The sequence below is a fragment of the Halichoerus grypus genome, chromosome 4 (genome assembly GCF_964656455.1).
Source record: "Halichoerus grypus chromosome 4, mHalGry1.hap1.1, whole genome shotgun sequence".
Taxonomy (NCBI): domain Eukaryota; kingdom Metazoa; phylum Chordata; class Mammalia; order Carnivora; family Phocidae; genus Halichoerus; species Halichoerus grypus.
The window spans coordinates 505,931-530,584 of record NC_135715.1 but is presented as its reverse complement, the minus strand read 5'-3'; the positions used below and the strand labels follow the sequence as shown (position 1 = coordinate 530,584).

The following is a 24,654-nucleotide window of genomic DNA, read 5'->3' as shown; positions in this document are numbered from 1 at the left end:
TTGGGGCCTCAGCCTTGAGTGTAGCTGGGGGTCTCCTGCTTCAGTCCTAACTTAACCTGAAGCTTCTCTAGGCATTTATGCTTTGCTGGCACAGCCCAGGAGAGGGGAGGGAGCTGATCCCTCGGCAGGTGCTGGGATTACCTTAGGTCCCCAGTGCGGGCAGGTGACCTGAGGGCAGGCTACTGTCAGTGTCAGGCCAGGTCCCCACATACTAACTAGTCCCCAGCCAGTGGTTTCACGCTCGGACACCCCAGGAAGCTGTTCACTATGTGGTTTTTTCTCTCTGAATTCCTGTTATCAGCTGTTTTTCCTCCCACTTGGAATTTTTTTAAGACAAAAATGAAATATAGTGGGAAAGCCTCCAGCGATCTTTATTGAGTCGGGGTTTCTCCTGGGCCCCTCTGCCTTCTGTTTGGCCTCCCGCTCCTGCAAGGGAACAAGCAGGTGCCCTGTCAGCCGGGGCTGGGGGCCTGACGGGGCAGCTTCAGGGACATGCTTCGGGGTCTGGAGTTTGTCCTTCCTGGTGGGCCCTGAGGAGGAAGCGGCAGGGAGGAGGGGCCATCTAATCCTCCTGGAAGCAGCTTAGGGGATTGTCTTTTTCTGGCACCTGCTCTGTGACCCTGGGCTGGGATTTGGCCAGAGCTGTGTCAGCTGGTTTCCCTGGGCTCCCGGCGTGGCCTCCAGTCACCCTCGCACCTGCTGGGACGCCTGCTGTCTGGGGAGGGCAGGGGGCACGGGCCTGGGGTGGCAGGTCAGGCCTCTCGTACCTGACGCAGCGGGAGGCCAGCACCAGGATGGATTTCGGTTCCCTGGAGACGGTGGTGGCCAACTCGGCCTTCATTGCCGCCCGGGGCAGCTTCGACGGGAGCAGTGGCCCATCTTCTCGGGACAGGAAGTACCTGGCCAAGCTCAAGTTGCCCCCACTGTCCAAGTGTGAGGGCCTCCGGGAGAGCCTGGACCTGGCGTTCCCGAGTGTGTGCTCAGAGCAGCCCATCGGCAAGCGGCTGTTCCAGCAGTTCCTGGGGGCTGACGAGAGGCACGTGCCGGCCCTGGAGCTCTGGAAGGACATCGAGGACTATGACACGGCAGATGATGACCTCCGGCCACAGAAAGCCCGGGCCATCCTGGCCGAGTACCTGGACCCCCAGGCCAAGCTCTTCTGCAGCTTCCTGGACGAGGGGATAGTGGCGAAGGCCCGGGAGGCGCCCGTGGCAAGCGGGGATGGGCTCTTCCAGCCCCTGCTGCAGGCCGCCCTCGCGCACCTGAGCCAGGCACCCTTCCAGGAGTACCTGGCCAGTCTGTACTTCCAGAGGTTCCTGCAGTGGAAGTGGCTGGAGGCCCAGCCGACGGGCGAGGACTGGTTCCTGGACTTCAGGGTCCTAGGGAAAGGTGGCTTCGGGGAGGTGTCCGCCTGCCAGATGAAGGCCACCGGCAAGCTGTATGCGTGCAAGAAGCTCAACAAGAAGAGACTCAAGAAAAGGAAGGGGTACCAGGTGGGCAGCCAGCCATTCACGGTGGTGGGAGGGCCATCGGGGGCCATGTCCGGCCCCACACGGTGCCCTTCATGGGCTGGCTCCTTGGCCCTGGGGACACCGGGCCCCTCCCATTGGGCAGCCTTCTCGTCCTGAGCTGACGATCTGGCCCGCGGGGCATGGAGGGGGCAGTCCACAGCTCTGTGCGCCCCCCTGCCCCCGGCCTGGCTCTGCACACACACGGGGTTTGCCCCTCCTCAGAGGCAGCCTCTGTGTTTGTTGGTGTGGGTGGTACTGCACATCCCACCAGATATCTTCTTTTTTTTTAGAGATTTATTTATTTTTAAAGATTTTATTTGAGAGAGAAAGGGAGAGCGCACAAGTAGGGGAGTGGGAGAGGGAGAAGCAATCTCCCTGCCAAGCAGGGAGCCCAATGCAGGACTCGATCCCAGGACCCTGAGATCATGACCTGAGCCGAAGGCAGACACTTCAACAACTGAGCCCCCAGGCGTCCCTAAAGATTTATTTTGGAGAGAGCGCATGCGAGCAGGGGAGGAGGGGCAGAGGGGCAGAGAGTCTTAAGCAGACTCCGCACTGAGCACAGAGCCTGATGCGGGGCTCAATCCCACGACCCTGAGCATGAGCTGAGCCGAAACCAAGACCCGGATGCTCAACCGACTGAGCCACGCAGGGGCCCCTCCTGCCAGCCTTCTTGTGTTTTTACTACTACCGTGAAATCGGGGAGCAGGTGTTAGGGGGACTGTTGGTTCTTTACCCCGGCTTTCTGGAGTTCTCCACGCACTGGCTTGTGCTATGATGGAGGGCACACTGGGAGTCCAGCCAGGCCTGGCAGCATCCGCCTTGTCTCCCCCGGGCCAGGGGGGACCAAGGCACAGCATGTTGCTGCATGGGGTCTGCTGTCCCCAACAGGGGTCAGACTCCCTTTAGGCAGGACAGCAAAAGCTGCTGTGTCATAGGAGTTCCTCTCCCGTCCTGTCCTGCCACACAGCGCAAATGCAGCTTTTGGGGGTAAATAGCCACCAAGGGTGCCCACCCCGGGGTTTCTCAATAGTGCTGTCCCCTTGGGGCTGCAGGGGCAAGCAGCGTCCTTCACAGTGGTCCACGTGTCGTCTCAACCCACGGTGTCTTCTGTCCCGAGTTCAGGGTCCTCACTGAACTTATTACCCAGGAAGACCCGAAATCTGCCCCGCAGTGTGGATGCAGAGGGGCCTTCCGGAACACTAAGAATTCCTCCTTCACAAAGGAATTGTACCGTCCCTTCCCAAACACAACTCTAAAAAACGTGTTAAATGGACAGAAAATGAGCAGATGCTGGTCCCTGGCTGTCCGCTGTCCAGGGGTCTGGAGGGAGGATCGGGTCTGGGGTTGCAGTTGGCGAGCTGGTCGGGTGTAAGGAACGGCTGGAAAGAGGGTCAGCTCTGAGCAAGGGATGTGCTGGACCCTCACCCGGTGTTGTGAAGGCTGGTCCGACTCCTGCCTCCTTGCTGGAGGCTCCAGGAAGCCTAGAGTCCTTGGTACATGCACACGTTTGCATGATTGCTTTGGTCTCTGGGGATGGGACAAGTGAGACATGTCTGTAAGTTCTTTGCAGTTGCTTTATGCAAGCTGTGTCCGGTACCCTTGCAACTCTGTTGCTATTTTCTGGTATTTTCTGGTACTTGCTCTTTTCAGTGACATCACTTTCCTGCTTAAACCTGGGTAATGATTTGACATCTTGCTTTTCAGGGTGCTATGGTAGAGAAGAAGATTCTAGCAAAGGTACACAGCAGGTTTATAGTCTCTCTGGCCTATGCGTTTGAAACCAAAACTGACCTCTGTCTGGTGATGACTATCATGAATGGAGGCGACTTAAGGTAAATGGGGGAGCTGGGGCTAGGAGAGTTCGAGCAGTCGAGCAGGGTGAGGGGTCTCAGGGGCCCAGGGGGCTGCCCACATGTGCAGAGAACATGGTGACACCAAGGAGAAGCTCTGGGTCCCCATCAACATGCTCCTCTGTCCCCAGGTTGCTGACACTCGAGGTGGTGTGTCCTTAGTCTTACATGAAATGCGGGGCCATGGGGAGGTTGGCCCATGGCTCTCTAGTTGCTGGGGGACCTCCAGTCCCTGGGGACCTGGGGTTGTGTGGCCACATGGGGGTGGAGGTGCCAGGAGCACGAGGCGCCAGGGGTGAGTGCTAGTTGGGTGGACAGATGAATGAAGGGTGGTGGGTGGGGGCCCAGTTGGGGGCATTGCATTATGACCTGCTCTTGGGGATGATGGCAGAGCTGGAAACACGACGTGGCCAACTTCGGGAACCATGGCTTTGGTCAGTGGATCCGGTCCCTGGGGAGGTTTGAGGGCCCAGCCCTGGGCTCCTGGGGGGAAGTCAGACCACTGACTCTCAGTGGGGAAACCCGGGCAATCAGACCGCTCTCACCTCTGTGTGCTGGTCTGTAAAATGGGGATAAAGAATAATCCTGGTGTTCTTGGGGCATAGTGAAGAGTACATTAATATGTGTACGAAACCTGAAAGAGTGTCATATGTCACACAAACGGGGCCCCTGCTGTTGGTGTTATGTGCAAGCCCTCTGCCTGCATTCTTCCTGCTGGATTCATCCCCACTGAAGCTCTGTCAGGTGTTTGTTGGCCCCGTTTTCCAGGTGGGAATTCTGAGGCTACATGGAAGAGGAGAGAAGAGACTAGGAAGTACACACAACATGACTTAAAGAGAGCAAAGATGATCATGACACTGTCCTGTACTGCACCATACTACACTATACTACACTATACTACACCATATTGTGCTGCACTGTCCTATTCTACACCATACTATGCCTTACTGTACTATACTACACCGTACTACACCATACTGTCCTGTACTACACCGTACTACACCACACTGTCCTGTACTACACCGTACTACACCACACTGTCCTATACTACACTGTACTACACTATGCTACACTATACAGCATATTGTACTGCACTGTCCTTTACTACACCATACTATGCCTTACTGTCCTATACTACACCGTACTACACCATACTGTACTATACTACACCGTACTACACCACACTGTCCTGTACTACACCGTACTACACTATGCTACACTGTACAGCATATTGTACTGCACTGTCCTATACTACACCATACTATGCCATACTGTACTATACTACACCGTACTACATCATACTATACTATACTACACCGTACTACATCACACTGTCCTGTACTACACTGTACTACACTATGCTACACTATACAGCATATTGTACTGCACTGTCCTATACTACACCATACTATGCCTTACTGTACTATACTACACCGTACTACACCATACTGTACTATACTACACCGTACTACACCATACTGTACTATACTACACCGTACTACACTATGTTACACTATACACCATATTGTACTGCACTGTCCTATTCTACACCATACTATGCCTTACTGTCCTATACTACACCATACTACACCATACTGTCCTGTACTGCACCGTACTACACTATGCTACACTATACAGCATATTGTACTGCACTGTCCTATACTACACCATACTATGCCTTACTGTACTATACTACACCGTACTACACCATACTGTCCTGTACTACACCGTACTACACTATGCTACACTATACAGCATATTGTACTGCACTGTCCTATACTACACCATACTATGCCTTACTGTACTATACTACACCGTACTACACCATACTGTCCTGTACTACACCATACTACACTATGCTACACTATACAGCATATTGTACTGCACTGTCCTATACTACACCATACTATGCCTTACTGTACTATACTACACCGTACTACACCACACTGTCCTGTACTACACCGTACTACACTATGCTACACTATACACCATATTGTACTGCACTGTCCTATACTACACCATACTATGCCTTACTGTACTATACTACACCATACTACACCATACTGTCCTGTACTACACTGTACTACACTATGCTACACTATACACCATATTGTACTGCACTGTCCTATACTACACCATACTGTGCCTTACTGTACTATACTACACCATACTACACCATACTGTCCTGTACTACACTGTACTACACTATGCTACACTATACACCATATTGTACTGCACTGTCCTATACTACACCATACTATGCCTTACTGTCCTATACTACACCGTACTACACCATACTGTACTATACTACACCGTACTACACCACACTGTCCTGTACTACACCGTACTACACTATGCTACACTATACAGCATATTGTGCTGCACTGTCCTATTCTACACCATACTATGCCTTACTGTACTATACTACACCGTACTACACCACACTGTCCTGTACTACACCGTACTACACTATGCTACACTGTACAGCATATTGTACTGCACTGTCCTATACTACACCATACTATGCCATACTGTACTATACTACACCGTACTACATCATACTATACTATACTACACCGTACTACATCACACTGTCCTGTACTACACTGTACTACACTATGCTACACTATACAGCATATTGTACTGCACTGTCCTATTCTACACCATACTATGCCTTACTGTACTATACTACACCGTACTACACCATACTGTCCTGTACTACACCGTACTACACTATGCTACACTATACAGCATATTGTACTGCACTGTCCTATACTACACCATACTATGCCTTACTGTACTATACTACACCGTACTACACCATACTGTACTATACTACACCGTACTACACCATACTGTACTATACTACACCGTACTACACTATGCTACACTATACACCATATTGTACTGCACTGTCCTATTCTACACCATACTATGCCTTACTGTCCTATACTACACCGTACTACACCATACTGTCCTGTACTACACCGTACTACACCATACTGTCCTGTACTGCACCGTACTACACTATGCTACACTATACAGCATATTGTACTGCACTGTCCTATACTACACCATACTATGCCTTACTGTACTATACTACACCGTACTACACCATACTGTACTGTACTACACCGTACTACACTATGCTACACTATACACCATATTGTACTGCACTGTCCTATACTACACCATACTATGCCTTACTGTACTATACTACACCATACTACACCATACTGTCCTGTACTACACTGTACTACACTGTGCTACACTGTACAGCATATTGTACTGCACTGTCCTATACTACACCATACTATGCCATACTGTACTATACTACACCGTACTACACCATACTGTACTATACTACACCGTACTACACCATACTGTCCTGTACTACACCATACTACACTATGCTACACTATACACCATATTGTACTGCACTGTCCTATTCTACACCATACTATGCCTTACTGTACTATACTACACCGTACTACACCATACTGTCCTGTACTACACCGTACTACACTATGCTACACTATACACCATATTGTACTGCACTGTCCTATTCTACACCATACTATGCCTTACTGTACTATACTACACCGTACTACACCATACTGTACTATACTACACCGTACTACACCACACTGTCCTGTACTACACCGTACTACACTATGCTACACTATACAGCATATTGTACTGCACTGTCCTATTCTACACAATACTATGCCTTACTGTACTATACTACACCATACTACACCACACTGTCCTGTACTACACCGTACTACACCATACTGTCCTGTACTGCACCATACTACACTATGCTACACTATACACCATATTGTACTGCACTGTCCTATTCTACACCATACTATGCCTTACTGTACTATACTACACCGTACTACACCATACTGTACTATACTACACCGTACTACACCACACTGTCCTGTACTACACCGTACTACACTATGCTACACTATACACCATATTGTACTGCACTGTCCTATTCTACACCATACTATGCCTTACTGTACTATACTATACCGTACTACGCCATACTGTCCTGTACTGCACCATACTACACCATGTTGCACTACACTGTACTATACTACACTATGCTGTACTATACTATACCATGCTGTACACTACGATGCACTATACACTATACCACACTACACTGCCCTGTACTACACTGTTACTACACCACACTGTCCTATGCTACATCACACTGCCCTACACTATACTATACTACACTATGCTACGCTATACTACACCGTACTGCAGTATTCTAAGGTATATTATGGTATATATTACTACGTAGTACTACACTGCACCATACTACACTACATTACCCTATACTAGATTGTATACACCATACCACAGTACACAATATTATATACCATACTATACTGTACCATGCTATACCATAATACATCCTATGAGATTATACTACACTACACCACACTGTATAATACTATACTACACTGTACTGCTCTATACTATACTATACCATTCTCTACTATGCTACTTTCACTACACTGTACCCCATCGCACCATACCACACCGTACCATACCATACTATATCATACTATGCTACTCTCTATTACACTACACCACAACATACCATGCTAACTGTGCTATACTACACTTCCTATACTACATTACACTACACCATGCTGCACTACGTGATATTACACTATATGACACTATACTATACTATACCACACTGCACTATACTGTACCATATTACTACATGATATTACACTATAGCACACTACACTGCACCATAATACACCATAGTATACTGTATTATACTAAATCAACTACACTACATTGCTCTATACTACACCATACATACTACACCGTACCGTACCATGCTGTACTGTGTCATACTGCACTACTCTACATTACACTGCATTATGCTACACTACACCACACTCTGTTACACTATGCTACACTCTGCTACGTTACACTACACTGTGCTGTATCATACCATCCTGCACTCTGCTACATTACACTACACCGTACTCTATCATACCATCCTGCACTCTGCTACGTTACACTACACTGTGCTGTATCATACCATCCTGCACTCTGCTACGTTACACTACACTGTGCTGTATCATACCATCCTGCACTCTGCTACGTTATACTACACTGTGCTCTATCATACCATCCTGCGCTCTGCTACGTTACACTACACTGTACTCTATCATACCATCTTGCGCTCTGCTACGTTACAGTACACCGTGCTGTATCACACCATCCTGCGCTCTGCTACGTTACACTACACTGTACTCTATCATACCATCTTGCGCTCTGCTATGTTACACTACACTGTGCTACATCATACCATCCTGCGCTCTGCTACGTTACACTACACTGTACTACATCATACCATCCTGCACTCTGCTACGTTACACTACACTGTACTCTATCATACCATCTTGCGCTCTGCTATGTTACACTACACTGTACTACATCATACCATCCTGCGCTCTGCTACGTTACACTACACTGTGCTACATCATACCATCCTGCGCTCTGCTACGTTACACTACACTGTACTACATCATACCATCCTGCGCTCTGCTACGTTACACTACACTGTACTACATCACACCATCCTGCACTCTGCTACGTTACACTACACTGTGCTGTATCACACCATCCTGCGCTCTGCTACGTTACACTACACTGTACTACATCACACCATCCTGCGCTCTGCTATGTTACACTACACTGTACTACATCATACCATCCTGCGCTCTGCTACGTTACACTACACTGTACTACATCATACCATCCTGCGCTCTGCTACGTTACACTACACTGTACTACATCATACCATCCTGCGCTCTGCTACGTTACACTACACTGTACTACATCACACCATCCTGCACTCTGCTACGTTACACTACACTGTGCTGTATCACACCATCCTGCGCTCTGCTACGTTACACTACACTGTACTACATCATACCATCCTGCACTCTGCTATGTTACACTACACTGTACTACATCATACCATCCTGCGCTCTGCTACGTTACACTACACCGTGCTGTAATACCATCCTGCACTCTGCCATGTTACACTACACTGTACTACATCATACCATCCTGCACTCTGCTACGTTACACTACACTGTGCTGTATCACACCATCCTGCGCTCTGCTACGTTACACTACACTGTACTACATCATACCATCCAGCACTCTGCTATGTTACACTACACTGTACTCTATCATACCATCTTGTGCTCTGCTATGTTACAGTACACCGTGCTGTATCACACCATCCTGCGCTCTGCTACGTTACACTACACTGTACTACATCATACCATCCTGCGCTCTGCTACGTTACACTACACCGTGCTGTATCACACCATCCTGCGCTCTGCTACGTTACACTACACTGTGCTACATCATACCATCCTGCACTCTGCTACGTTACACTACACTGTACTCTATCATACCATCTTGCGCTCTGCTACGTTACAGTACACCGTGCTGTATCACACCATCCTGCGCTCTGCTACGTTACACTACACTGTACTCTATCATACCATCTTGCGCTCTGCTACGTTACACTACACTGTACTACATCATACCATCCTGCGCTCTGCTACGTTACACTACACTGTACTACATCATACCATCCTGCACTCTGCTACGTTACACTACACTGTACTCTATCATACCATCTTGCGCTCTGCTACGTTACAGTACACCGTGCTGTATCACACCATCCTGCGCTCTGCTACGTTACACTACACTGTACTACATCATACCATCTTGCGCTCTGCTACGTTACACTACACTGTACTACATCATACCATCCTGCACTCTGCTACGTTACACTACACTGTACCACATCACACCATCCTGCACTCTGCTACGTTACACTACACTGTGCTGTATCACACCATCCTGCACTCTGCTACGTTACACTACACTGTACTACATCACACCATCCTGCACTCTGCTACGTTATAGTACACCGTGCTGTATCACACCATCCTGCGCTCTGCTACCTTACACTACACTGTACTACATCACACCATCCTGCGCTCTGCTACGTTACACTACACTGTACTACACTATTCTCTACCATACTCTGCGTACTATGCTACACTGTACTGCGCTGTCCTATATTCCACACTGGACTGGTAAGTGGACCGTACTGTATTCCTGTACCATACGGTGCCGTGTCCTACCAGACTGCCCCGTACTGCACTGCACTGTCCTCTGTACACTGTGCTACGCTGTGCTTACGTGTGGCACCCTGTCACACCTACTCCGTTACACTGCTCCTCTGTGGTGTCTTACTCTACACTCCTCGTACTACACTGTACTGCGTATGCTGCACCACACTGTACTATAATTATAAACGTAATACAAAAGCCATTTATCTTGTCATCATGGCTGATTGAGGTTTTCTCTCCTGTTTTCTTGGCCTACCTCTTGCCGCCTGGTCTCTGCTATAAATAGTCGGTTTCTTTTATTCATTAGGTGTTACTCTCCTGTAGAATGTAATAGTGGGAAAGATGAGAAAGCACAGTCCCAGGGGAGGAGGGAAGCTGGAAGGAAACCCACGGCAGGCCCACCCAGGAGTCAGTGTGCTCGGAGCCAATATGCTTACCCGGACACCGTATTGACTGCTTGTGGTTGAGGTGACTCGGGCTGCTTGCCCGGGCTTCCTTCACCACCCTCTGCCCTGCCTCCTTTGGCTGGCGATGGTGAAATGGCTTCAGGGTCCATTTCCTAGCTGGTGCAGGCAAGGGTCAGGGAGGTGGGGAGAGCAGTGTGCTCTTCCCTCCTGTTCCTCTCCTAATGGTTGTGGTGGAGGGTCTGTGAGGGCACATACACCAGCTGCCAGGGGCTCTTGGCTGCAGACTCTTCCAGCTGATGCCGAGGCCCCACAATGACCAGACTCTCCGCTAATACAGCATGGGGTCCTGAGGCCCTCACTGTTCCCTGAGATTTTACTTCCCATGGACCCGTGGGCACCCTGCTCACTGTGCCAGAGAAGAATGGCCTCTGTGTGGTCTGGCCCCAGGTACCACATCTACAACGTGGATGAGCAGAACCCTGGCTTCCAGGAGCCCCGCGCTGTCTTCTACACGGCCCAGATCATCAGCGGCCTGGAGCACCTCCATCAGAGGGGTATTGTCTACCGAGACCTCAAGCCTGAGAACGTACTTCTAGACGACGACGGTGAGGTGGCCTCCCCTCTCAGGTTCCCCTCACCCAGTCTCCCCGCCTCCCCATTTCTCCTCCTCCCAGCCTCCCCTCCTGGCTTCCTCCTGCCCAGACTCCCCTCGCCAGGCTCTCCTCCATGGCCCGGTGGATCTTCGGTAGGAGGATAGGCTGGTTCCTCTTTCTGCCTTTTGAGGGATTCTCATCAGAAGGTAGCAGAGATCTAGGTTTTCTTTATGTCCCTTGGACACCCTCCCTTTGTCACTAAGTCATGCAAATGTGGGGCATTCTTGAAACAGTTTTGGGTGGATTGTGCCTCCATTCATAGTGGTGGGTGCTGCTGGGGCCCCTCTGTCCCTCTGCAGTCTGGCTGGGAGGGCAGAGGCCTCAGGGCCCTGGGGTGGGCGTGTGCTGCACGTGCGTGTTTGTGGGCACGTGTGTGTGTGTGTGCGGAGGCTGCCTTTGGCTCCTGCAGGCTCAGGGAACACCAGGTGCCTTTGTTCTGTGAGGCCGCGTGTGACCTCAGCCCATGTTTGTTTTCAGGCAATATCCGGATTTCTGACCTTGGGCTGGCTGTGGAGCTGAAGGACGGGCAGACCAAGACCAAGGGGTTTGCGGGCACCCCAGGTTAGCACCTGAGATCAAGGGTGGGGGCAGCCTCTTTTGCAGGGGGCAGGGAGCGAGGCCGTAGGAATCCTTGGGGGTCCCCATCCCTCATAGCAAGTAGTAGAACCACTGGGTGTGGCCAGTGGATGTGCCTGGCAGCTGACACCCACTGGCAGGGGTGGTCCCTCCCCCTTTTGGTTCTGGAGTGCCGCCGCCCCTGTGATGGGAGCTTCTGCCTTCAGGGGCTTCCTGGACATTAGCAGAGTGTGTTTGTCCGGAGCGCCCAGCCTGCTGGTTGGAGCCCCGAGGATCTGCAGCAGATCACCAGCTGTGCCCTCGACTGTACTAGCACCGCCCCAAGGTGGGCAGACTGGGAGCTGTGAGGGGTACCCGGCCCCCACCGGCACGTGGCCAGGGCCTGCGCTGTTCAGGGGAGTCCAGGGTGGGCTGTGCGGCAGGTGAGGGTGGCCCTGCAGGAGGGGGCTGCCCGTGTCCAGTATGTGTGCGTGTGTGGGTGCGTGCACACGTGTGTCTGTGTTTGCATGTGTATGTGTCTGTGTGTGCATGTGTGTGTGCGGGCACAACACGTTCTGCTGCCCCCCCCTCCACTCAGCCCAGGCGGGGAGGGAAGAAGCCCTGCAGACAACAGAGGGGACCCTCCAGAGTTGGGGTGGACACAGCAGGCAGCCCGGACTGCAGGGGGAGCTCAGTGCCACAATGCTGCCTCTGGTCCGCGGGCACCTGGGGGTCAGTCCCCTGCCCCTCCATGTTCCGGAAGGTCCAGGGATTCTCAGCAAATCCTTCCCTGGGTTGATTTGGCTTTGAGGAGAAACTGCTGCCACTGGGATTTGGGGCCACTTGGACCTTGTTTTGTGTCCCCGGATCCTCCTGTCCTGTGCTCTGGGCCCTTTTTGGGTTTGTCCCTGCGGCTCTGTCCTCATCTGTGGCTTCATTTAGGGAAGGTCCTTCCTATCTGAGTTTTCCAGATCCTTGTCCAGAATCTATGAAGTTCCTGCTCTGAGTGCGACCATGTGAGTGGAAACACTCCTCACATATTTTAGGGCGATTCAAATCATTAGGAGAAAGCCCCAGAGAATAAGGCACCACAGGCTGGATTCCAAGTAGTCCGACTCTGAGTGTGAGGGCCCTGCCGGCCGCCAGAGGGCCCCCCAGGTTTTGCTGTGGCCACGGCCTTTCTCTGAGCAGAGGAAGCAGAGGACGCATCTTTTGAGCATTCGGGGTCAGGTGCAGGGTGTGACCTGCAAAGAGACGCAGCAGATGGGAACGTTAGGATATAGGTTGGGGCGCAGCGTACTGTGTCCCTCTCCCTGGCCTCTCTGCACCCTGCCTGCTGGAGCCCCCGGAGCCAAGCCCCTGCACACAGTCCGTGAGCCACGATCGGGCACAGAGGGGCTGTGAGTGTGCCCTCTGAACCCACAGGGTTTCCAGCCCGGACATGGGGCTGGGGCCACGTGAGGAGGAATGAATAACTAGACAGGAGTGTTCACTCACTCATTCACCCGCTCACTCATCTGCTCACTCACTCACTCACCCACTCACCTGCTCACTCACTCATTCACCTGCTCACTCACTCATTCACTCACTCACCCACTCACCTGCTCACTCACTCATTCACCTGCTCACTCACCTGCTCACTCACTCATTCACTCACTCACCCACTCACCTGCTCACTCACTCATTCACCTGCTCACTCACCTGCTCACTCACTCATTCACCCGCTCACTCACATGCTCACTCACTCACTTACCCACTCACCTGCTCACTCACTCATTCACCTGCTCACTCACCTGCTCACTCACTCATTCACTCACTCACCCACTCACTGGATCACTCACTCACCCACTCACCTGCTCACTCACTCATTCACCTGCTCACTCACCTGCTCACTCACTCATTCACCCGCTCACTCATCTGCTCACTCAATCACTCACCCACTCACCTGCTCACTCACTCATTCACCTGCTCACTCACCTGCTCACTCACTCATTCACTCACTCACCCACTCACCTGCTCACTCACTCATTCACCTGCTCACTCACCTGCTCACTCACTCATTCACCCGCTCACTCACATGCTCACTCACTCACTTACCCACTCACCTGCTCACTCACTCATTCACCTACTCACTCACCTGCTCACTCACTCATTCACTCACTCACCCACTCACTGGATCACTCACTCACCCACTCACCTGCTCACTCACTCATTCACCTGCTCACTCACCTGCTCACTCACTCATTCACCCGCTCACTCATCTGCTCACTCAATCACTCACCCACTCACCTGCTCACTCACTCATTCACCTGCTCACTCACCTGCTCACTCACTCATTCACTCACTCACCCACTCACCTGCTCACTCACTCATTCACCTGCTCACTCACCTGCTCACTCACTCATTCACCCGCTCACTCACATGCTCATTCACTCACTTACCCACTCACCTGCTCACTCACTCATTCACTCTCCTGCTCACTCACTCACCTGCTCACTCACTCATTCACTCAGTCACCCACTCACTGGATCACTCACTCACCCACTCACCTGCTCACTCACTCATTCACCTGCTCACTCACCTGCTCACTCACTCATTCACCCGCTCACTCACATGCTCATTCACTCACTCACCCACTCACCTGCTCACTCACTCATTCACTCTCCTGCTCACTCACTCACCTGCTCACTCACTCATTCACTCACTCACCCACTCACTGGATCACTCACTCACCCACTCGTTCACTCACCCACTCACTGGATTACTCACCCACTCACCTGCACACTCACTTACCCACTCACCTGTGCACTCACTCACGCACCCACTCACTCACCTGCTCACTCACTCATTCACTCACTCACCCACTCATCGGATCACTCACTCACTCACTCACCTGCTCACTCACTCACCTGCTCACTCATTCACTCACTCACCCACTCACCTGCTCACTCACTCATTCACTCTCCTGCTCACTCACTCACCTGCTCACTCACTCATTCATTCACTCACCCACTCACTGGATCACTCACTCACCCACTCACTGGATCACTCACTCACCCACTCGTTCACTCACCCACTCACTGGATTACTCACCCACTCACCTGCACACTCACCCACTCACCTGTGCACTCACTCACTCACCCACTCACTCACCTGCTCACTCACTCATTCACTCACTCACCCACTCATCGGATCACTCACTCACTCACTCACCTGCTCACTCACTCACCTGCTCACTCATTCACTCACTCACCCACTCACCTGCTCACTCACTCACTCACCTGCTCACTCACTCATTCACTCACTCACTCACCTGCTCACCCACTCACCTGCTCACTCATTCACTCACTCATCCACTCACCTGCTCACTCACTCACTCACCTGCTCACTCACTCATTCACTCACTCACCTGATCACCCACTCACTCACTCACTCACTCATCTGCTCACCCACTCACCTGCTCACTCACTCACTGGCTCACTCACTCATTCACTCGTTCACTCACTCATTTACTTACTCATTCCCTCACTCACTCATTCACTCAGTCACTCACCTGCTCGTTAAGGTGACAAACGTTTACTGGTGCTTACTTTGTCCCAGGTGTCATGTAGGTCCTCGGGATACAAAACGATGTGTTACCCAGATTGAGTTGGAGAGCAGACCAGAGGCGCCACTGGGGTGTTTGCTGCAGAAATGGATCCCCTCCCTGTGGCCTGCTGTGCCTTTCTCCCAGACCCTGTTTTAATCTAGAAGTGGTGGGCTGTTAAATATGTCTTTCTTACAGCACCTGAGCCATCTGAACAATAGTGCAATTCCTGGAAAGCGGGACCTACAAAGGGGTGAAGGGATGCCAGGGCCAGGAGGGTCTATGGAATCTCACACCTGCAACCTCTACGGGGAGAAGTGAGTCTGTGGCCACATCAGCTTGACCGCTGTTGCTGAGCACATCCCCTCTTGGAGACTGGCTGCGAGCATGGTGTATCAGGGCCAGGAGGGACCAGAAATCAACAGACACATTAGCGTTCCTTCCTCGGAATGTCTGAAGCCGTCAGGCATGGAGGCCACCCGTGCCCAGCCTGTAGCACCTACCCCTGGTCCCAGGGCGCTGGACCGTGGGCCCCAGAGACTGGCCCGCCACCCTTCCCGCATGTGGGCTGGCTCCCAAACAGTGGCAGTTAGGGAGTGGAGGCCCAGAATGTGCTTTCAGGGGTGCGGGGCTCCCCACGTGGCCCCAACTCCCCGAATGTGGCACAGATCTGGCAGTGGTGGGCGTCTGGACTGCTCTTTGGGGTGTGTGGGCTTAAACGGGTCCTTCTGTGCCCTTTCAGGACGGGGCCAGTACTCCCTGACCACACACGCCCGTGACGCCGCGGGTCACCGTTGTGCCCGTCTGCCGTGGCGTGCCCCGGGGAGATGGACCTTCCCCGCTGACGTGAGGCAGTGCTGCTTAGCCAGGGGCAGTTTTGCCCGAAAGAGACACTCAGCAATGTCTGGAAACATTTTTGGGTGCGACAACTGGGGGGTTCCAAGTATCAGTGTGGGCCGGGATGCTGCTCCCCACCGCGTGGTGCACGGGGCAGCCCCACCACAGAAGGGACAGGGCGAGGAGCCCACGGCCATGCATGTGGTGCTGTGTGTCACGCGCCTGCCCGGGCAGGGCACGTGCTCCCCACCAGGCCCTGCGTCTGACTGAGTCTGTGCGCGGTTCTTGCCCGGCAGGTTTCATGGCCCCCGAGCTGTTGCGGGGCGAGGAGTACAACTTCTCTGTGGACTACTTCGCCCTGGGCGTCACGCTGTATGAGATGATCGCAGCCAGAGGACCCTTCCGTGCCCGAGGAGAGAAGGTAGGAGGTCACTCAGCATGTGTCCGGCAGCCGCCCTGTGACCACCCTCTGTGTGGCGGCCGCTGTTCAGGCCTAGAGCATGAGGCTTCTCGTGGTAAATCCTTCTGGGCAGGAGAGGGGACACGGTGTCCTCATCTCATGGAGCCTCCCACAGTAAGATGCATTTCAGGACCAGCTGTGCCTGGACCTCCCCAAACCCACCCCCACGAGCAGCCCGCAGCAACCCCCAGACCAAGCCAGTCCCTCCCCCGCTTCGTGCTTCTGCTGCAGACCCGCGAGCCCTCCGTCTGGCCCGTCAGCCTTTCTGAATAGGGGGCAGGGGGCATCACATCGCTGTGCCCTGACCCCCCGGGGCCCCATGCCCTCCTCCGCACCGTCTGCCCCAGAGTCTAGTGGGGGGTGCTCCTGCTACGGCCCCAGGGCCGCAAATACAGGCTCACCTTGGAGACCTCTCGGGTCCAGCTCAGACCACCGTAATAAGGCAGATACCACGGTCAAGCGAGTCAAATGAACTTCTTGGTTTCCTGGTGCACATAACAGTTACCTTTACAGCAAGCTGGAGTCTCCTGAGTGCGCGGTGGCGGTGTGTCTAAAAAATCGTCCATGTACCTTGATTAACAAACACTTGATAGCCAACCGTCCTCAGGGTTTTCAGTGAGTTGTGATCACTGGCCGCAGATCACTGTAACAATTGTAGTAATAATGAACACACTTGAAATACTGCGAGAATCTCCAGAATGTGACAGAGACATGAAGTGAGCACAGGACAGACTCGCTCGAGGCAGGGTTGCCGCAAACCTTCCATTTGTGAAAGACGCAGTTTTCTCGAAGCACAATGAAGAGGTGTGCCCATAGACAGCGTCTGGGGGCCTCATCTGCTGTTCAGATCAAACGGAGCAAAGCCAGCCTCTTCTCGCAGCTCAGGTGCGGGCGGCTCCGAGGCACGGCGGTCGGCCGGGCGTGAGGGAACCAGGGCCGAGGGGGCATCGCGGGGCCGTGCAAACACTAGTCTTTAGACGCACCGGAGGTCACGCCCTTCACTTTCTTCTGCGGGGCCTCCTAGCGTGTCCGTCCGCAGGCCCACTCCGGTCCTGGGACAGCTGTGAGAACAAACCACGTCCCCGGTCTTCCGAGAGCAGAGGGCCTCGCGCGGCTAACACGTAGCTCGCCGTGTCTCTGCACGTCCGCCCTGACTCTACTCGCCCGCCTCTCTCCTGACTTGCAACCTCTCGGAAGAGCAAGATGAGGCGACGTGGTGTGGGACCGTGCGTAGGGGCCTGGCCTCGGGCCGCGGGAGAGGCCCCAGCGCAGGGCGCTCCCTGACCACGGCCTGACCAGAACCCCGGTTTTCTGTGTGTGAATGAGCCTGATGGGCTCAGGCAAGAAGCACATGGTGGCCCACCGTGGCTCCTTGTCTCACGGCCCGCGGGACGGCGAGGGTCAGGCCCGGAGAGTAACCGTGGGTGGGCCCGTTGCTGTGCAATTTTAGGAAAGGCAAATCTACCGTGTGGTGAGAGCAGACAGCCAGTGTTCCCCGAGCCGCGGTGGAGACGGGCTGCAAAGGGCACAGAGCGCATCTGGGGTCCTCGTGGGGCTCCCTGCTGACTGTCCAGGCCCTTCACCCCCATCACTGGGAACGGGCTTCTGTGGCATGTAGATGATACTCCGTAAAGCGGACGCAGTCAGGCACCACAGAGTGGCCGTTAGTACCCATCAGGAGACCTGTGCCCGCTCGGTCTATAAAGTCGGCTCTTTGTCACGTTTCCTGTTCTCTTCAGGGGGTAAGGGGTGGTTCTGTCGATGCGCCCAGGCCCCGACCAGAGCTCCCCGGGCCCCACACCCCACCCTTGACCAGCACCGTCAGGACTTCGCTCCTCGGACTGCAGATCCTGAGCCCTTTACATGCTCACGTGCTGGGGGGGGGGACACACACTCAGGGCCCGCGCCACCTCCGCCCCTCACCACCTCTGCCCCTCACCTCCGCCCCTCACCTCCGTGGTTACCTCCACCCGCCACCCCACCCATCACCTCTGCCCCTCACCTCCGCCATCACCTCCACCCACCATCTCTGCCCCCACCTCCACCCCTCACCACCACCCCTCACCTCTGCTGTCACCTCCACCTGCCACCCCTGCCCCCACCTGCACCCCTCACCTCCGTCCCTCACCTCCACCCACCACCTTCGCCCCGTGTCTTCCCGGGAGGTGGGCTGGCCAAGCTGGGCACAGACCTCTGTGGGCTCAGCGGGCTTCACGTGACGTGGCGTATCCTGCTGTGTAGATGGAGAACAAGGAGCTCAAGCAGAGGATCCTCTCCGAGGTGGTCAAGTACCCGGACAAGTTCAGCCAGACCAGCAAGGACTTCTGCGAGGCGCTGCTGGAGAAGGACCCCGAGAAGCGCCTGGGGTTCAGAGACGGGACGTGTGATGGGCTCCGCACCAACCCCCTCTTCAAGGACATTAACTGGAGACAGCTCGAGGCTGGTACGTCCACATGTCTTTGGACCTGGGGGGCTGTGGGGGAGGTGGGTCCATCGGGAGGTCCTTGCGCTCCATAATACCAGTAGAGCTCCCCCCAGCCACCCTCCTGCCCCCGAGTAACCCCCCGTCTCCACGTCCTGTCGCCCCGCGCCCCAGGCCTGGGTGTTAACATACAGGTTTCTTGGGCTGGTGGAGGCTGGGTGGGATGCATGGGGGACATGCTGCTTACCTTTGAACTGAGGATCCAAACCCGCTGCTGTGAATTTCTATGCCCGTACTTTTAAGGAGCCCCTGACCCGAGACTGTGCAGATTTCCTCCAGCTGTCTGCTCGGGAGGAACTTGTTCACTCAACCAGCGTGTGTTGTCAGGTGCTGCGTGCGGAACGCTGCACACAGATGCGTGTGTGTGGACACGGCCCCACCCCCAGAGCCTACAGGAGGCCGTGTGAACACGGGACTACCCGCAGGGGCCCGGGGAGAGAAGTTACACTTGCAGGGAAGGGGCTCTGCTGGGGAAGCCGGGAGCCGGGAGAGGCTGGGGCCAGGGTGGGTCCCAAGGCCACTGCACGGGTCTGGCAGGATGCTCAGCCCAGGAGCCGCAGGGAGGGGAAGGGCACTAGGGCCAATGGGGATCACGTGGCCGGCATTCTGTATCTGACCACTAAGGCACCAGGGCTCCTGAGCAGGTTGGGAGAGAAGCCAGCTTTTGAAAGAAAACAGGGAGCTCAGTCCTGAGGCTGCTGGGTTCGAGGTGTCCCACCTGCAGACAATGAAGCCCCCGGGGAGGCCGGCGTGAGGACGCGGGTCAGACCACACCATCCTTCGCGATGGGCCCCCGGGGAAGTGCATCCAGCCTGGACGCTAAGGCCCTTGCGTCTTGCTCAGCGGGCCGTGGGGCACCTGGAGACCTTTCTTGAGCCACTGGGACACCCTGGCTGGGCAGCCCTGCTCACTGAGCACACGGCTGTTCCCTTCCATTCACGTGTTGTACATCCTGTGCTCTGTCTCCTCACAGGGATGCTGACGCCTCCCTTTGTCCCGGACTCCAGGACGGTCTATGCCAAGAACATCCAGGACGTGGGCACCTTCTCCACCGTCAAGGGCGTGACCTTTGACAAAGTCGATACGGAGTTCTTCCAGGAATTCGCGACTGGCAACTGCCCCATTCCCTGGCAGGAGGAGATGATCGAGACGGGCGTGTTCGCGGAGCTCAATGTGTGGCGCTCTGATGGGCAGATGCCCGACGACATGAAGGGGGTCACCGTGGAGGAGGCAGCCCCGGCGTCCAAGTCAGGGATGTGTCTGGTTTCCTAAATGTGCAGGAAAAGGGAGCTCTGTGGCCCGCAGGGAGAGCTCTGTGCGAGCACCTGTGTGAGTCGCTGGGCGCCCGCAGCACTGTCGGGACAGGCAAGGAGTGGACAGGAGTCCAGCCCGTAAATAGTCCACTTCCTTTGCCCCATTTCACTCAGATAGACACAACAGTGGTTCCCAGATGGACTAGAGCGCCATGCACAACTCAAGGACTCTTGTCGGCGTCCCAGCCAGCAGCGGTGTCGGCCGCCGGGGTGAAGGGCTGCTCATACCAGAGGATGCTCCGTGTGTGTTTCCTGGCAGCTTCCCAGAGCCCTGCCCTCAGTGGGAGGCCTTCTCCTGGCTGGCTCAGGGGTTGGCAAACCATGGCCCGTGGGCTCGCGGCCACCAGCAGAGAGGCCTGGGTTGTGCCCAGCTTCTGGCGCCCCGAGCCGGTCCCCATCTACATGTTGGTGATGCTGGCATCTGCCAGGTGCTGAGCGGTGTGGGCTCCGAGGGGTTGCCTTGCCTGGGGGGTGGTGAGAGTGACCGCAGCAGTCTCCCCCTTGGCTTCTCTTTGTCCTGAGAACATCTCCAGCTGATGGCACCTGGCCCCAAAGCTGCCCACCTCGTGGGCAGACAGGTGTGCGGGAATTCTCTGCCCACCCCGAGCACCTGCTTACCACGTGACTCTGCCTCCCGGCAAAGCCCTTTCTCAAGCTCCTCTCCTGGGCAAGCTTGGGGCAGGCTGGCTGATGCCGGGGACAGGCCGTCTCCGGATCCCCACCGGCAACAGCGCCTGCAGTGGGGTCCTAACCCTTACACAATGTGCCCTCCCTCTGGCTTGAAGCCCCAAGGCACCGTCTTCACCAGCTCCCATGTTTCCAGCTTCACCTTTAACCTCAAAGTTCCCCAAATGCTTTACACATTCGAACGGGAAGAACACAGTTTTTGTGGAGGGGCCTCTGACGATGTTCACTCCTACGTTGGGATTTGGTGGCGTTGGCCTGGGAATCCCATACTGCTCTGAGGGCTCCGGTGGGACCGAGCCCGGGGAGGAGCTGTGGTTTAGGGCCTGTGGAGTACTTTCCAGAAGGGTCTGTTCCTCTCCTAGGGAAGAACTTCTGAGTCCCTGCAGCTCACACATGTGTCACGTGCTGGTCCAGGCAGAGAGCCACGTGATGGGGCTGTGAGATGCCGGTTACATGTGGGGATCATGTGGGAAGACGGTGTCATTTAACTATCTGCGGGGGTTGATGTGGGGACCTGCGAGGGAGCACGAAAGACAGGGTCCTACCCCGTTCTAGTCCCTGTGCTGGGCTCACGGCCTCCTTTCCCAGCTGCCTCAGGAGAGCCTACCCCGGGTGTGCGGGGTGTCCCCGCCCTCAGACTGTTAACCCTGGGTGTGCTGGGCACCCCCGCCCTCAGACCATCAGCACAGAGTGTTTGGGGGGCCATTGCCCTCATCCCCGTGTGTTTGGGGCTGTGTTACCTGCAGACGTCCGCATGTGGTCCGCTCCCCCCACCCTCAGGGGAATAGGGGGTCTGCAGCCCACTGCCCTGGAGGGTCGCTGCTCGGGACCCCCCTCCTGCTTGGTGCAGGGCCGTGCAGGGCGACGCCATGTCCCCAGCCTCATGTGTGGCACACGGTTGTTCGGGGTGCAGCGGCCAGCAGGGGGTGGAGAGAATCGTGTGTTCTTCAGAAGACGTTATGCACGTGAAGCCTCTGCCTTGAAAGCACCCTTGGACCAGAAAGATCCTTGTGTCCTGGCCGTGCGCGTGGCCCACCAGAGGCAAAGAATGCTCCGGATGGGCCTGGAGAGGCATCCAGTGCTTTCTGGCGTGTGACCTGGAAGTGCCCCTTGGCATGTCCCTGCAGGTGACCCGGGACCAGGGACAAGCTGATGCGCCCCCCTGAACCAGGACGGTGCACATCGACTAGGTAACAGCCAGCGTGTCACTTCTCTACATTTTGGAGCAAGAAAGACTTGTTTCTGTCTTTTCTCAACCCATAGAATCTGTTCTAGTCCCCCCTGGACTGAGTGATTCCAGCAGCCATGTTGGTGGAGGTCTGCCCTCCCCGCCGGCCTGGAGCCCCAGCGTCCGGCCTCGGGGCCCTGTCTGCCTGGACCACCAGATAAAACACGGTGTCAGGTGCATCTGGATTTCAGATGAACAGCAAATACTGTTTTTAGTGTGTGTCCCAAATATCGCAGGGGCTGCACGTAGACTCAAATTATTCAGTGTGGTTTGCCGGATCTGCTGTGCCCGTTGCAGATTATAGACGTCATGTGTCAGTAAGTAGCTGGTTATTCCACTGAACTAGCGGGTCTGGTGGACGTAACCATGACTTCGGCCGTCTCTCAGTCTGTCCAGAAGCCCCAGCGCCCCTACCCCCTGCTCCCCCAACTAGAGGCGACCCTGCACACACTTTAACGGTCTCAAGGCGCTAATGTGAGACGCCCAGCACGCATGGACGTTGCCGCTCCTATGGGATGCTCCCACCCTCCACCCGAGCGCTCCTGGGGGTCCAGTCGGGGGGATGGTCAGTGCTTGGGGGTTTCTTCACTGTCTCAGGGGATCTCTGCTATGGGTGGTCTTCCAGGCACAGCCCCCCGACCTGGCACAGTCCCAGGGGTCTGGCTGTCCCACACGCATGAGAGTCCTCCCCTGAGCTGTGGCCTGGTTCCAGGGGACACACCGCCCGTCCTGGACGCTTAGCCTCGGGAGGCCGTCAGGACCTTTGGGTTGCCTGCTGGCTTGTCTCTGGCTTGGGGGCTGTCCACACCAGGCCTAAGGGGGGGTCCCCTGCAGAGAAGCCTTCCTCACTGCCCCTACTGTCCTGCGCACCACAGCCGCCAACAGTCTTCAGAAACCGGCCCCGACACCCCCATAGGGTGGCTGACCTCAGCCACTTGGGCGTCTTCGGCCCTGGCCACAGCCCAGCAAGAATCACCTTCGTGGTGGGGGGGTTGTCCAGACATGCACCGTGGTGGCCAGGCAGCAGAGGGACCCTGGAGATACTGGGATCAAAAGGACTCAGTGCGACTTCTTGTTTGTAAAAAACAAAAAATGCAGTTTCTATTCAAGCAGAAAAAGGCAAAAATAAAAGGTAAACAGAGGATGGATTCTGGATTATGATTATGAATGCTAGTTATGTTCTTTCAAAGTCACACACATGTCTATGCACATACATGCACACAGCTATGCAGACACACGTGTGCACACATGAACATACACTTACACACATGCAGATACACACGTGCACACAGGTGCACACATGCAGATATACATGCACACACATGTGCACACAGGTACACACGCACACATGAAGATACACATGCACACGTGCGCACATTCGTGTGCAGATACACACTTGCACACATGCAGATACACACGTGCACACACTTGCGTGCACACAGATACACACTTGCACACATGCAGATACACATACACACGTGCACACAGTCGTGTGCACACAGGTACACACTTGCACACATGCAGATACACATGCACATGTGCACACAGTCGCGTGCACACAGGTACACACACATCAGATACACGTGCACACATGTGCACACACGTGCAGATACACACGCACACATGCAGATACACATACACACGTGCACACACGTGCACACAGATACACACTCGCACACATGCAGATACACGTGCACACACTCGCGTGCACACAGGTACACACTTGCACACATGCAGATACACACATGTGTGCACACAGTCGCGTGCACACAGGTACACACTTGCACAATGCAGATACACATACACACGTGCACACATACTCGCGTGCACATAGGTACACACTTGCACACATGCAGATACACATGTACACATGCACA

The 24,654-nt window shown here is 54.4% G+C and overlaps 1 protein-coding gene across 1 annotated transcript; it reads left to right on the top strand.

Moving 5' to 3' along the window:
• Positions 1–794: 794 nt before the first annotated feature.
• On the top strand, positions 795–23,919 carry GRK1 (G protein-coupled receptor kinase 1). The gene is made up of 7 exons (XM_036068850.2): positions 795–1,493; positions 3,219–3,346; positions 11,424–11,581; positions 12,107–12,190; positions 16,904–17,028; positions 19,309–19,510; positions 20,523–23,919. Exons 1-7 carry the CDS (start codon positions 795–797, stop codon positions 20,819–20,821), a joined length of 1,695 nt encoding a protein of 564 aa, XP_035924743.1. The 3' UTR covers positions 20,822–23,919.
• The last annotated feature ends 735 nt before the right edge of the window (positions 23,920–24,654 follow it).